The sequence below is a fragment of the Tachysurus fulvidraco genome, chromosome 17 (genome assembly GCF_022655615.1).
Source record: "Tachysurus fulvidraco isolate hzauxx_2018 chromosome 17, HZAU_PFXX_2.0, whole genome shotgun sequence".
Taxonomy (NCBI): Eukaryota; Metazoa; Chordata; class Actinopteri; order Siluriformes; family Bagridae; genus Tachysurus; species Tachysurus fulvidraco.
Window position 1 is genome coordinate 12,952,382 of NC_062534.1, and position 16,149 is coordinate 12,968,530.

Here is a 16,149-nt window from a genome sequence, read left to right on the forward strand (position 1 = left end):
GAACAAGTTAAAGGCTAAAGGAATGTTCTGGTCTGTGTTTGTGTATTCAGGTGAGACACTGCTTTTTTGCAAAGGGGCAGATTCCTCTATCTTTCCCAGAGTTAGGCCAGATGAGGTGGACAGAATCCGCATGCATGTTGAGCGCAACGCTACGGTAACCTTTCCACTGTATTCTACAGTAAATATCCGGTAGTAGAAAATCTCCAATACAGCCGTAAACACCTGTAAACACCTGTGCTTATAGGAGGGCTATAGGACTCTCTGTGTGGCCTATAAACTGTTGAGCCCAGAGGAGTACACTGCAGCAGACGCCAGTCTAAGGGAAGCTCGACTGGCTCTGCAGGATCGTGAGGAGAAGCTCATGGCTGTGTATAACCAGGTGGAGACAGACATGAGTCTGATTGGAGCTACAGCAGTAGAGGACAGGTCAGTGACCCAACATGCACTGCAGCTGTGGACATTCAGTGTCCTAATGTGCATTGCAGGCAGTTAATAGTATACTAGTATACTAGACTCTGCCCCCTCACTTATCAGTAGATCAGTAATCCTTTCATGGAATTTAGGAACTTCTGTGTTTGAATTTCATCAACCAATCAAATGAAATATAAACAAATCTAAATAGAAGTCTAATTATGCACTTGTATATGAAGTGCAGCAGGTCTAATGAAGGCAAATGTTATAGGTGATTTCATGACAAAAACATTACTTCTATGTGTTTTTTTTCCCTAGAACTAATAAATTGGGTAACAAATTGGGAAATTTGGGTGTCGTATACCTGGAGATATTTTGACTGCTATGGATGGAACCACTCGGAGACAATGGTGCTGGCTTTGAGCTGCTGTTATGGCACTTGGGTTTGCACTCGGGTGCCATAAATGAACATCTAATGGCTTTGACAGGAATGAATCAGTGTTAAAACTATAAGGAATTCAGAAATTATACTGATTTAGAAGTTGCTCAAAAGCTTCTGGTTGCACACTCCACTTAATTCTATACAGTTTTAGATAGAACATTATAAATAATCACACTCTCCAGTGTCTCCCAGATGAGGATGGGTTCTCTTTCGAGTCTGGTTCCTCCCAAGGTCTCTTTCTCATGTCATGTCAGGGAGTTCTGCCTTGCCACCATTGCCTCAGGCTTGCTCATTAGGGATAAATCTAAACTAATATCACCTTAATATTCACATTTGACAGCCATAACTGTCATATGTGAATTCCCAGATCTGCTTTTTTTACTAAAAATGTTTTGTTCTTAAATATTCTCGTCTTTCAGATTACAGGAAGAGGCTGCAGAGACGATGGAAGCTCTACATGGAGCTGGGATGAAAGTGTGGGTTCTCACTGGAGACAAGATGGAGACGGCTAAGTCCACATGCTATGCTTGTCGCCTGTTCCGGAGTAGCACAGAGCTGCTGGAGCTGACTGTCCGCACACTGGAGGACGGAGGGAAGAGGCGCGAGGAAAAACTCCATGAGCTCCTTCTGGACTACCACAAGAGGGCAGTGCAGGATGCAGCGCCTGTCAAAGCTGGAATCACCAGGTCTGCAGTCTCCAAAAAGACATATCTGTTAAAGTGGGGTTTCACTGTAATAAAGATACGAGTTATAAAACAAAGCTGCACTTTTGTAGTTCTGTTCATTTTTCTGTCTAAAGAAGAGTGTAAATCTGTAACTTTTTAACCGTGTGTGTGTGTGTGTGTGTGTGTGTGTGTGTGTGTCAGGAGTTGGTCCTCAGCCAATCAGGAGTATGGCTTCATCATAGATGGAGCCACATTGTCTTTAGTAATGAACACATCTCCTGATGCAAACTCCAGCCGCTACAAGAGCCTCTTTCTGCAGATCTGCCAGAACTGCACAGCTGTGCTTTGCTGCCGCATGGCACCACTGCAGAAAGCGCAGGTCTGACATGCACACAGGACTCTGTTATACTGGTCTTTATTTGGGTTATGCCGAAAACACTGTATATGTTTATTTGTATTAATCTTTGTAGATAGTGAAACTGGTGAAGAATTCTAAAGGCTCTCCCATCACCCTGTCTATTGGAGATGGTGCCAATGATGTCAGTATGATCCTGGAGGCTCATGTGGGCATTGGTAAGTTGTACAAAACACTAGCTCAGGGACAGAGGTTTTCTAGTCTGGGTGTTATTTGTAGTTCACAGAATGGGGGAAAAAAGTACCCTGTCACCATATACATATCAAACCAAGATAAAGATACTAGTAAAGTTTGGTGCATTGTGCAGAGAGAACAGCAATGATTTCTTGTTGAGATCACAGAGATGATGTGCTACATTAAAAGCTCTGTTATGAGATGATGATCATACACTTGTCTGTATTAACTGCATTTAATTAGCAGTCTAGCTATGCGTGCAGTGTTTACTAAAGCTTCCAGCCTTTTTAAATAGGTTTGACACCTAATAAAGAATATCTTTTATGTAATTAAAAAAAAACTTGCCCAGTGTTTCATGATGTGGGTGAATTTTTGTTCTTCCATAACACTACACTTATTGGCAGTCCTTGCTATTGGGCCCCGATGAAGTCATTTTTTAAATATCCTAGAAATGGTGATTATTCAACGAGTTCAGCACACTGACTTAACAACAGCAACAACATTAATATATGAAATATAAAAATTGACATACACACAAGTATAAATTCAGTGCAAACCTTACAAGGGCAACATCAATTAGACTTGGATTGAATGTTTTTTAATAGGAATCTGGGCACTCTTTAAGTGCTGGAACATTTGTATTGAAAGAAATAGAGATCATGTAGAAAAATTATGTAGTTTTGTCATAACTCTCTGTAATAAATAAATAATGCAAAAAAAGATTTTGTTTGAACCTTGTAATCTTCTCTTTTGTAAGAGATATTTACATTACCGACAAATTTTTCAAATGGACTTATTCAGAGCGAGATATTAAAAACTACTGTGTACATTACTCTTTTCTGGTTATCTAATTTGTTAAGACAAGCAGCATTCCAAACATGCTAATATTTCATATAGTTTTGATATAAAATAGCTGGAGTTTGTTATATTTAGATCATTACTATCCTTACTTCAGGCTGTCGGCCGCATAGCAACACAAACCTCAGGGTATGGCCTCTTTGGGAACTACAGTATATTCATTGTGGGCACAAAAATACTTTTTTTTTTTTTTAAAGTGACTTATTTCATCAGTACAATCTTCTTGATATGTTCACAAGCTGACCTGCTTTCTTCTTGTCTTGCAGGTATAAAGGGTAAAGAGGGGAGGCAGGCGGTCAGAAACAGTGATTATGCCATTCCTAAGCTGAAACACTTAAAGAAGCTATTACTGGTGCATGGCCACCTCTACTACGTCCGCATCGCCCACCTAGTGCAGTACTTCTTCTACAAGGTAGACAAAAGAAATCGACAACACACGTTTTTTTTTTGTCCTGAACAGATGTTTCTATTTATTCATATATTTTTCTTGTTCTTTTGTCCTCAGAACCTCTGTTTCATTTTACCTCAGTTCCTGTACCAGTTCTTCTGCGGTTGCTCTCAACAGGTGGGCATGCTGAGAAAAGCCACTTCCTGTTTATTCTTCCTTCCGTTATTTCCTTCCTCTCTCTGGCCCCTAATGATTGAGGTTTGAAGTATGCAGTGCCTATGAACCGCTTTTGAGAACATCAGAATACTTTATTAATGTGTTCTCTTTTGTCAGAAAAATGAACACTGCATCATATGACTTGGCAAAAGCAGAATATATACAAAGCAGAGGCTTCAGTAAAAGAAATCCTTCCAGCAGTGATATTAGTATGCATTTTTGTTCATGTTGGCTTTCATTTACTAGTAGATATTTAAATAGGATTAAATATCTGTAAATGGAAACTGCACTTACATTCCCATGCTCTGGCTGTAAGGAAATTGCATGTGTGCTGTAGAGTGTGTGTGTGTGTGTGTGTGTGCTTTCCTTTGTGTTAGTATTAACCCCTTGTGCCATATCCCTGCCACCCCTGCCCTCTCCAGCCCCTGTATGATGCAGCCTATCTGACGATGTACAACATCTGCTTTACCTCCATGCCTATCCTGGCATACAGTCTGCTGGAGCAGCACATGGCTATTGAGGTCCTTCTAAATAATGCCACAATCTACAAGTAAGACACCAAAAGTTTGCTTCTATTTTCCGTACTATTGTCACTATTAAATCATGAACCATAATAAAAGAGCAGCACTACAGTTTTATCCTGAATAAAAAGGTCCGCTTTAGTTTGGCCTTGTTTTAATTATGTAAGACAACGTACGTAGGACTATTTTAATGCATAAGAGTAACGTCATCCCCAAGAAAACGCACAGTAGATATTATATTTTAGAATATCCTCAATAGTATACAGTAAGTGTATCGTTTGTGTAGGGTTCAGGTTAAATTATTTTTTAAATTCCTTTTTTTCCCCACCTCTTCTGTAGGGATATTGCAAAGAACGCTATGTTACGGTGGCGTCCCTTCCTCTGCTGGACCATATTGGGGATTTTTCAGGGACTTCTCTTCTTCTTTGGTGTCAAATATCTGTATAACAACCCGGCACTGCAGGACAATGGCCAGGTCAGCATCATTTCTAGCTTACTCCTTTTACAGTGTTGTGAACAGAAACGGCACGGGCATTCATCCTCAATTTTCTCTGTTTTTATTTGCCAGGTGTTTGGAAATTGGTCCTATGGAACAACAGTTTTTACAGTCCTTGTTTTTACTGTTACATTAAAGGTTAGCCCCAGAAACGAGCACATATCTTATTTTATTATTATATAAATTATATTATTTATTATTAATCTGTATTTAGATTTGTCTCGGTATATCATCATAAAATGTACCTGACACATTTTCCTGCTTTCTCTTTCTCCATCAGCTGGCCTTGGACACGCGGCATTGGACGTGGATCAACCACTTTGTGATCTGGGGCTCACTGGCTTTCTATGTGTTCTTCAGCTTTTTCTGGGGAGGAATAATCTGGTGAGTGAATACAGAGAGTACGCTAAAGTTTAATCTCTCATATGTCTTTTGATGTAAAAACACTCCAATATTTCTTCAATAAGGATACCAGCGATGTCGCGTTGTTGGCACGTAAATAGAAACTTGAGGGGAGATGGACATAAAGTAAACTGATGATATTTATTTTGAACAAAAAGGAAAAGAAATTAAACTGGTCGTTTTACATGTAAACTTGATTTGGATGTAGTAAAGGGTCTTGTTTAACGGTGTTATGGTCAATGATGGTATGCGCTAACACCGACCCACCCCATACTGTATAGAGGAAACACACTCATTAAAACATTCAAAACATTACAATCCAAACATTACAAATTGCAATATTCAAATAATAACAATATTCAGATATTAACAAAAATATATATATGGCTTTAGAAGAAATTGACTCTAACACCAAAATGAGGGACTGGGGTAGTTCTGGTTGTCTGATATTATGCGTTTTAGATTGTGATATGCAACAGATTACATGCAGATCCCTGCAATAATGCCTCCACACTGCCATCCACTTTCTTTTTCCTTCTCCTAGGCCATTCTTGAGACAGCAGCGGATGTACTTTGTCTTTGCTAACGTGCTCAGCTCGGTGTCTGCCTGGCTGGTCATCATTCTCCTCATCCTCCTCAGTCTCCTACCTGACATTCTCCTGGCAGTCCTGCGTAAACCCAAGGGCCCCCGTGCTCAACAGGTACTTCTTCCTTTTCATAACCTGTCATCCACTTTAAACTGGTTCATTTTCCAATCCACATACTTTATGACTACTATCTCATCCATCTTCTGCACATCTCATTATGTTCTTCTTTTGTAACAGCCAGAATCAGCTGGAATTCCATTTACTACTGTTTTCCCTTTGTTCTGTTGTGCCCTTGGGTTCTCTCTCTCGGTCTTCTCTCTCTTCACCTTGGAGCAGTCAGCTCAAGCATCAACAAATCAAAAACATTTTAAGCATCTCTCATTTTCTGTGTTTCTTGTATTGTCACTGTCCGGCTAACGGAGGCAGAGTGAGCTGTACTGTAAGCGGCATAAACTCGTACATAAACTTTACAATACTAATGCTACGTTTGCACATACGGAGACTCGTGGCCACAGAGTGAGCATGTCCATCAATCTAACAAAGTTTAAAAAAAAATGTAGCTTTATGTAGAGATTACCAATGGGAGTGAAGCTTCTTCCTTCATCTTGTTTGATATGATGCATATATACAGTATGTACTAGTGAAGTATATACACAAACGTCAAATATCTCTCAGAACGTTTCATTTTAGCGACAAGAAAACTGGATGCTAGCTGTGCCACTCACCATAAAAATAAGCATTATTACTATGGCAACCAGTACTAGGACTGGTGATTTTATAGTATATTGACTGGCAATCTGCTGAGATAAAAACCTCTGTCTGTGTGAACGTAGCATAAAAGTCTCTCCAGACCCCAGAAACAATCAGCTAATATCACCAGCCCTGACTTGACTTGATGCTGGAGGAGAGCAGATGGAGTCGATGTGCTTCCTCACATATAGTCTTTGCCGTTCCTTCAAGCATGTCAGATAAACTGGCCAACTGCTGAGAAATGGCATATGCAGTCCAACTACGTGATTCACACATGATTAAATAACCCATCGTCACTAAATTGGATTAGAACTCATTCGAAATTGTACTGCATTACATTACTGCATCTTTATACTGTATACTTTTTCTCTGCTTTGATGCTAAAAGGCAAGAAAAAAGGCTTGTTACAGGGAAACTAGAGCCTAGATTTTAGCTTGTTTTGGCATAGAATGCCAAATCAAGTGAACTCTGTGATATTTGCTTGTAATCTCTCAGAATTACTGCCGATTTTCTGCAGATTTGGGTCAAGATGCATCATGTGACATTTATCACAGCACATATCACACCAAAGCCTTTTTCCATTCATGCGCTTCAAACCTGAGTACGTTTACATGTTAAACAACCGTCTCTTTAAAGAACGTGTCACCATATCAACAAATAAAATATTTAATTGTTTATTTAAATAACAGCACTTTTTAATGTGTTCATTATTATTATTATTATTATTATTATTATTAATTTCTGTGGCACATCCTCTAAGTTTCAGTACATTGCCTTTTAGTTTAGAAACATTGAATGATTAGCTTTGACACTGGCATTAATGTCAGCACTGTGTTTTTATAGACAATAAAGAGACAAATTAATACTAAACACGTTAAAGGTTTCATCAGGGCTGCAGTTAGAAACCTGAATATTTTATATGGAAATGGTAGGAGCTGGTAATTGGTCAGGCTACCCAGCGCACACGCGCGCACACACACACACACACACACACACACACACACACACACACACCCCAAGCTTTCATCACTCTTATTATTTACTATAAATATTGCTGAGTTTTATTTTATTCTTTTTAAAAACACCCTCACAGGTTCTGTGTAAATCTGCTGTAAATCTCACCAATAATATTTTACAGGTTTCTAATAGCATGCCTTAATTTCCCTACTTTTGACCCATTTTTACTTTTACCTCCATCCTTTCTTTCTTTCTTCGCTTATTTTCTCCTCTTCCTTTCTTTCTTCTCTTCCTTTTTCCCTCTCCTGTTTCTTCTTTATTTGATATATCTCTCTGTCTCTCACTTCCTCCTTCTATTTCCCTCCTGTGTGGTTGGGTGGTATAGAAGAAGCAGCGGCTTCCTTCCTCTGGGACCTCCACTATCTTCATGCTGTCGCAGACTGCCAGCACTCACAGCTTTTCCTGGAGTGACTGAGGTCTCTTTGTTTGTTTCTTCCCCTTGTATTCTGCCTGCAATCTCTCCATACTTGTATTTGTCTTTTCCCCTATTTGTTGGGGTGCGTACTTCCGAGTGTCTCTTGGCCTGGTGTTTGGTGCTCGTATTCCAGAAAGGAATGCTTGTTGGGCTTCTATGGAATTTCATGGGTTCTTGCTCAGGCCCTAGATGATGGATGGATGGATGTTAGTTAGTGTGTGCTTGCCGTTAGTGAGTATGCTGCTATGTGTGTGCGCGTATGCGTGTGTGCGTGTGTGTGCGTGTTTCTCAGCCCCCTGTTCTCCAGTGACTTGCTTTGTCTGTGCATGCCCAATCTGGTGAATGCAGCACACATATGCACAGAATATACCTGCATGCGTGCTGAGTCAAGTCTACACTGTTATATAAACAGCTACTGTGGCTTTTCATCAAGAGTGTGTGTCTTGAAAGTTATAGACTTGTGTTTGTGTTGGTGCATATTTATGTGTGTTTATAAAAGGGAAACCTTTAAAACCTTATCCTTTACTTTAAACTGTTGTATTGCTAATAACGTGGTATAAGTAACATGACCTACATCATAAACAGGTCAGACGATGGTGTGATATGCAGCCTTCATTACCCTTTCTAAAATATAAAATAACTATTTAAAAGACTTTTAAAAATACATTTTTATTAACGCAAATTTGTTGCCCTGCGTCATGCATTCAGAGAGTGTAAGGTCACGAAAACCAAATGTTAATGCATTATTGCCAAGCAGGTTTTCATTCAGTTATTTATTTATCAAACTAAAAAAACAACAGTGTTGTTTGGTGTGTGTGGGTGTGCGGGTGGGGTGGGGTGGTTGGGTTGACGGACATGTGTGTGTGTCTTGGTTAAACTTTGCAAACACACATATAAGTTTATTCCATGGTGTCCTAAGTGTCTCACACAGTCCAAACCCTTTCAGAAGAAGTCGGCTCACACGGGTGCAGAGGACAGCCTGTCCTCTCGGTCTTCAGCCAGGCCTCTGCTCATGAGAACCTTTTCAGACGAGTCCAATACTGTCATATGAACAGGTACCAGACCTACCAATCACAGCCCTTTTTACTGCTCTAAGCTAACTGGGCTTTTCTCCTCTAAGGTGCTGTCCATTCAGTCATGTCTCCTGGTAAATTCCTGTACTTTCAGCCTTTGCCTGATCAGTTAGGTTTGTTTGGCAAAGTCAAATCACATGTTTTAAAAACAACATCTGTAGCTACTGTAGGTTTTATCGTTTTGCATCAGGATTCAACTAAACTATCTGTCAGTCAAAGCTATTACTCTAGTTGTTCATTATTTCTTATCTTTAGCAGGATAAACAGAATGTTCCTTTAATCCTTCTAGAGAAATCCCTTCTGTTGAAAAGCCCTTGCATGTTCTGTTGGAAAAATTCCCTGTAATTGGGTTCATGGCTAATATGTGACTTTAACTGACTAAACCCTCTTCAGCTATGTGGGTCTGGGAATCTTATATGTGGCCAGGGTGTGTGTGTGTGTGTGTGTGTGTGTGTGTATGTATGTATGTGTGTGTGTATATATATATATATGTGTGTGTGTGTGTGTGTGTATGTGTATGCATGTGTATGCGTGTGTATGTGTGTGTGTGTGTCTAAATGTTTGAGTCTTCTGTATTGTTCGTATACATATACACTGTTCAGCTTTGTCTGCATCAGTGGTCCTGTCATGATGTGCGTTACATTTTGTCTTCATCGTTTTATTTGTCTGGTCTCTGTTGCATGTTTCATGCCCGCAATACCTAACCTGCCTAAACCTGGTCCGTGTGTGGTGGATTTGGTTGCGGAATCTTGGCCTTTAATGGGAACTTTGCAACATGAATGTGTGCTGTACATGTGCTTTTGCCTGCTGTGCATGTGTGCATGGTGATTAAGTCAGCTAAAGATGAGACTGTGTGCATGGATCACTCACCAGCATTAAATCCAGTTTCCTGTTCTCCTCAGCTGTCAGCGGAGACTCTCCTTCATACAGACAGGTAAAACGATGCCACTGATAACAGATGGCAAAGATGCCAGTGATCTGCTCTCAACAGGTCCGTGTATGTTGTGCTCATTAGATTTTCGTTTCAAAATGTAATACAACGAAACTGGTTTTTATTTCGTTTCTGTACATCGAATGTAAACAGTCTAAACACCACTGTAAAAGTTTCAGTTTTTGTGAGTAAAATTGGACCAAGATAAATCATGTTTCACTTTTAATCACTTTTAATGTGCTATAGCAGCTATCATAATTCAAGTGAAAACAAACACTTCAGGGTGGTAAAAAAAAGAGAAAACCTACAATAACCTGGTTGTACAAGTGGCCTCTTGTAATAGGTCATGTGACTGCTCAGAATTCATCAGTCGCATTCAAACTTAAGTTCGGAAGTTATGTAAATCAGTGCAAGTCTTATTAAACCCAAAATGAGACCAGCTGATTCTGTAGCATTTCCTTGACCTCATCTTGGTTTGTCTGACTACTGAAGCCACGTAGATGTATTGGGGGGTGGGGGGCTGGGGGGTCTGTCACTCAAAAGGTGTTTGTTAGAGAGAGAGAGAGAGCCAAACGATATTTACAAAGCATTAGACCATGAAAATGGGTCACTATGGGAGGTAAATGGGAACACTAGTGTTCAAGAATATGACTGCTTTTAACATATATGAAAGGAAAAGAAGAGAACCTTTTGCAAGTCTTGCTTACTCACTGCATAAGGACTAATAGCCTGTTATTTTCTTCACATGTCTGGGTTGTCCAAGCCCTGCTACATTTTAACATAACATTGAACACATATGTGACAAGTGGAACTTTTTGCCCCCAAACAAGGTAGTTCATCACCCAGAGAATGCTGTGAGGAAACATGGTGGTGGTAGCATCATGTTCTGGGGCTATTCTTTTCACCTGGGATTAGAGTTTTGTCGAGATAGCGGTAATCATGGATCTCACCAAAGGAAGAGTGGATTGCCAGATCAAGATGTACTAGTAGGTAGACTGTAGACTCCTAAACCCACTGAGTGATGTATTATAAGCAAAAGGTGTACTAACAAACTATTAGTTCAGGGATGTCACACTTATATAACCAGGTTATTATAAATTGTTTTTTTAGCTTTGTTTTCCAATTTTGCTGCTTGTTGTATCATATACATTTTGAAACCAAACAAATGAACAGATTGTACACAGACCTCAATACCACGGCATGGCTAACAAAATCAAATCAAAACTCAAAATCAAGCAATGCTCTAATCACTTCCAATCTTATCCAAGCATATATACAAAAGCTGAAGAATTGGGATGAATGATCACTTCATCTTGTTTTGATTCGGGATGCTGGTGAGATTTTTAATATCTTTCTTTAGGAATATTTCTTTTATGCAGACTTTTTTATTTATAGCTATACATAAATGATCCTCTGAGCACTTTAATAGAAACCTATACCTGTGCTCATTCATATGATTATCCAACCATCTAATCATGTGGCAGCAGCGTAATGCATAAAATCAGGCAGAAAGAGGTATTAAAATTGTGTTTTCAGTCATTTGAACCCTCGTGATGTTGCTACCGAGATGGGCTGGTTGGTGCAGAAACTGCTGATTATCTGGGATTTTTACTTAAAATACTCTGTAGAGTTTACACAGATTTGGGGTGGGGAAAACAAATAAATCCATTAGCTGGCAAGTCTTTGGGTGGAAACAAATAGTTGATGAGAGAGGTCAGAGGAGAATGGCCAGACTGGACCGGATTGCTCAAATAACCACTCTTTACAATAATGATTAGTAGAAAAGAATTTAAAATACACAATGAACCTTGAGGCCTACAACAGCATTGGAAGACTAGAAAAACAAGTCTTTCTCCAGTATTGATCCATTCAGTTTGTGTATTCTTGTAGGTCGTCATGGGCCATTTGTCTCAATTATAGTGTGCTGTACTTTCTGATATGAATTTCTGCTCATCACGATTGTAAAGGTTAATTATCAGAGTTAATTTAGGAAGCTCTTTATCTCCAACCAGTGTTGCTATTTTAATGTTACTTATTACTTTTACCTCTGACTGTTTTGTATAAAAATCCAGAGACATCAACATTTTCTGAAATATTTCAACCAGCCTGTTTGGCACTAACAACCATGTCATGTCAGAATCAGTGAGATTACGGCGAGATTACCTCCCCCCCCCCCCCCCCCCCCTTCTGGTGTTTGATTTGAACATTATCCGTGGTGGTTCGACTTTAAAACCTGTGCCCTGTGTAGAAATGATGCTTCATTGCATGTACTTCTGTTCTTACTACAGATCACAACCATCACTACATTGTCCTACAAGCTTCTGAAAGAGCGCTACTGAAAGGCATGGAAAAGATTGGAGGAAAATCCCCAAGCTATACTGGCTGTCTGTCCTCCTGCCTGATCAAAAACGGACAAGAAAACAGGAGCAGCTAAATGAAAACGAATCAAACCAACAAAGCCTTTCCATACCAGGCCTGGATCCAGCAGATTGACGGCCCTCCGGCTCTTTTTTCACTTTGTTCCTTCTTTACTGTTTCTTGTATGACTTCACATATGCATACTGTGTTGCAGGTCCTCACAGCACGTGCCACTTTTCAACCACCATGTTTAATGATCTATCCACCATGTCCTGCTTCTGCATGGGACAGCTCTCACCAGTGCCACATTCCCTCATCATTCCAGCAGGGCTTTTTTTTTCTTCTTTTTTCTTGTTTCTTTTTTCTTTCAAGGTTTTTGGTCTAGATAATGTCAGACGTTCAAGATTGTGGGCTTTCTCGAACATGCTGTATCGATGGCCCTGACCTTAATGGTTTACAAAGCTGCCTTTTAACAACATGCTGTGTGTCCATTTGAGTTATAAGAGAGCTTGTGCATGTGTTTTCTTGATGTGTGTGTGTTTGGTCAAAAGTGTGCAAACTCTTCTTTAGATTATAGTTTATAATGGTGCAGGGATCACTTGAGACATCAGATTATACATTACTGATTGTTAAAAAGTGTATGCGTATTTCCATCAAATGTTTGCTGAGAACCAAAAAAAAAAGGTCTTCTGGAGTGCTTGCTCTCCGTAACCTGTTGTGCATGTGCAAAGTATGTATGTGGTTTATGTGAGATAGACTGAGGTGAACTTGACACATCTTTAACCAGAGTGTGGAAAACAGTGCACAGTGTGTCTCTTTGTACTGGCCCACGCTCACTTTTTTCCTTTTATTGTTAATTTTGCCTTCAACACAAGTATAGCGTTTGTCTCCGGCTCCTTTGTTCTGTCCTTTACCTACTTTGTGCTTCTTTATACATTCCATTTTTATGTGCCATGGTTTCAGTCACTTTCTCACTTCTTACTGTTTTTGCTTTTTGACTGTGTGAATCAATCTGACATATTTATTTACATAGTTTTAGTCACAAAGGTTATATTTTTATGATGTGTATCTTCTTATCATCAGGAACAGTAGGTTTAGCCTGTGTAATCCCACATGCTGGGTTAATTGGATGTTTGAGAGCAGGGATAGCTGTTAGATCAGCACTTCACACATTACCAGGTTGGTTTCAGGTGGGAGCACATCTCAATATGCCCTTTAACGAGAGCTGAATGATTATATGTATGTACTTGCTAGTAGCCCAAAGTGGGCATGAAGAACCAATTTTTGGCATGTTTTATCTTTTAGAAAAAGAAAAAAATTGGTCACGTTTTGAAATCATTCAGATCCAGAAGGCATCGTGCCCCATTACAGCTTGACCTGATTTGAACCAGCTGTATGTGCATTACTGTGAGATCAGTGGCGTGTGTTAGACCTCTGACTGTGTCATGATGCCAAGCATCTTAAGCTCAGATTTCAGTTAGCCTACAAGCACTTTCTAATTCTGTCATTAATTGCTATTTTGTGAAAAGAATATATGTATAAGCTCTATATTGTATTTTTTATTTCATTTGTCTGATGATTTATTTAGACTGGGTTACACAGCCATTTAGCAGCAACATTCTGAGATAGTCTTATTAGTCTGAGTCACAGTGCATGTGTGTACAACGCACACGTACACCAGGGCCTGGACGTGTGTGTGTGTGTGTGTGTGTGTGTGTGTGTGTGTGTGTGTGTGTGTGTGTGTGTGTGTACTCAGAATGGGAATGGGTGAACGGGACCTGCTTGCAATGTTTCAAATACCTTTAAATTACATCAGAGATGCTATTTTCACAGCTTATAACTGTTTGATTGTCATACTTGCCTGAAAACAAGAAGAAAAACATTGACTGTATTTTTAATGCACCCTTTTCCAAGCTGTTTTATAAGAAAATAGGAGGAAAATGGCCACACAAAAAAAAAAAATGCAAGAATGAGGGTGAAAACTCGGACAGTGGTCAAGATGTGGTGCTGAAGGGAATCCAGCACAAATAAAGGCAGCCATGTCCTCTGTCAGGACCCTCAGGCTCTGACCCTCTGAGCTGAATGTACCTCTTTAACACAGTCAGATCCAAAAAAAAAAAAAACTTTATATAATAAAACTGTTTTGAAATCAAGACTCTTGTTGACTGAGTTGTTTTAACAGAAAAAATAAATAAATAAATAATAGAAATCTTTTGTTTAAAATGTATTAGTTTAATTAATTGCTTGTTTTGTGAAACACTGTCACCGCTACAGCAGAACCAAACCAGTCACTGAGGGGCCAATTCACAGTGCTGGGTTGCATCAGGAAGGGCATCCATCATAAACCTGTGCTAAAAATAATAATAAAAAACAAACAAAAAAAGCAAATCTGAAGAGCTGCCAAAGAGCAACTAGTTTTGTGAAACAATTTATTCAAAACTTGAGAAGCAGACTCCTCTGGGAAGCTCTCCTATAAAACTAATTGAGGAGTTGATCATGCAAAACCTCCAGATGAATATTGTTCTTTCGGCCGCTCCCTGTTCTGGGCCGCCACAGCCGGTGACCTGGTCCACATATTTGATTTGGCACAGGTTTTACCCCAGATGCACTTCCTGACACAACCCTTTCATTTTATACAGACTTTGGACCAGCACTGAGAGTAAGCACTTCAGTAGCAGGATTAGCTCCTTACCCAGGAATCAAACCCGGGCCATAACCATGAGAGCACGGAATCCTGCTGCTGGACCACCGGGAGGATTTCCTGTTAAAATTTCATCCATTTTGTTTCATCATTTTCCTTACCTTATATATTTCATATAATGTTAATGTCCTTATTATCATAGAGCAATAGAGCAAGAAAACACTTCAAAGCCCCTTTTTCCCCTCATGGTTGTTTTTTATTCACAGTTTTTCACAATCACTGAGAGTTTCAGTGGCGTTAAACATTTAGCAATCCACCATCAGACCTAACTGTGTGTACCTAACCTTTTCCAAGTAAAGAAAATGGACTAATCATCACAGGAGTATTTTTCTTTTCATTAGAATGAAATAAGGCATATGGCTAAGCGGGTACTGTATATTAGAACACTCAGTTGTGAGAAGGAGATTAAAACATCCCTAAAATGTAAAACTAATAAGACAATAAAAGTGCATGGCTTAACAAGTCTGTTAAAAATGGTCGAGAAGCCTGGGAGAGTTTAGCAGAAGCTTGGTGACATCTGTCACTTAAAGAGTGGGTGATTGGACTGATGCCAAACTAGCTCACACTATATTTGATGCACCAATATAGACTTTCACGTTCATATAGGGACCCCAATTGGCCAATGTGTGCTATATATATATATATATATATATATATATATATATATATATATATATATATATATATATATATATACAGTGCCTCCCAGAAAACAATGCATGGTGGGCAAGTGCATGAAGTGGGTAAATATCAGTGGACTATTTTATGCTGTTACTGACCCATTTGGGGACTGTAGGTAAATGAAACCCCACATTTTAGACAAACAGGGGTGCTATTGAGCCACTTAAGAGACACACCTTTGTCTGACCTTTTTGTCCACACTTAAAAGCCAACAAATGTGAAGTATATGTCAAATTTCAAGTTAATCTAAGCACGCCAAAAGCCTTAAATATGCCTGAAATAAAAGTAAACTTTGACACGATGGCATGGCAACGGTGTTTGAGATGTCAAAAATCCCTTCGCAATTTCACATTAGATTCAATCGCATAAATCCTCTAGGAGGAGTATTTAAAAGTTCATTGCATGCAACTGTGAAAAAAGCCACCTTTGTGACTGACACACTTCCTAAGGCCTGTTGGTGGCGCTATACCCGGGACTCACTATAAGCACATCTATGCGATCGGAATCCTTGGCCGAACATACACACCGCGTATCATCACAATAACAAATTTTTTTGCTTAGATAGAAGACACTTCCTGTTTCTCTGAATTCGCCATAACTTAGTCGCCTCGCCATGGCAGCACCGTTCGAGATATCAAAAATCCTTTC

At 39.4% G+C, this 16,149-nt stretch overlaps 1 protein-coding gene across 15 annotated transcripts in view; it reads left to right on the forward strand.

Moving 5' to 3' along the window:
* The window catches only part of atp11c (ATPase phospholipid transporting 11C), a 58,514-nt gene extending 44,242 nt beyond the window's left edge, over positions 1–14,272 (forward strand). For 2 of the 15 annotated variants that reach the window (XM_047802710.1, XM_047802707.1), the window contains 12 exons: positions 51–154; positions 245–426; positions 1,273–1,539; positions 1,720–1,897; positions 1,989–2,091; positions 3,232–3,377; positions 3,471–3,530; positions 3,992–4,119; positions 4,430–4,724; positions 4,867–4,970; positions 5,533–5,689; positions 5,813–6,092. In XM_047802710.1, coding sequence (XP_047658666.1) covers positions 51–154; positions 245–426; positions 1,273–1,539; positions 1,720–1,897; positions 1,989–2,091; positions 3,232–3,377; positions 3,471–3,530; positions 3,992–4,119; positions 4,430–4,724; positions 4,867–4,970; positions 5,533–5,689; positions 5,813–5,992 — 1,904 coding nt within the window. In that variant the 3' untranslated portion in view covers positions 5,993–6,092. Of the gene's footprint in view, positions 1–50; positions 155–244; positions 427–1,272; positions 1,540–1,719; positions 1,898–1,988; positions 2,092–3,231; positions 3,378–3,470; positions 3,531–3,991; positions 4,120–4,429; positions 4,725–4,866; positions 4,971–5,532; positions 5,690–5,812; positions 6,093–7,667; positions 8,813–9,732; positions 9,765–12,049 lie in introns of those variants that run through there. The other 13 variants (XM_027135974.2, XM_027135975.2, XM_027135968.2 and 10 more) reach the window with 13 other exon arrangements.
* The last annotated feature ends 1,877 nt before the right edge of the window (positions 14,273–16,149 follow it).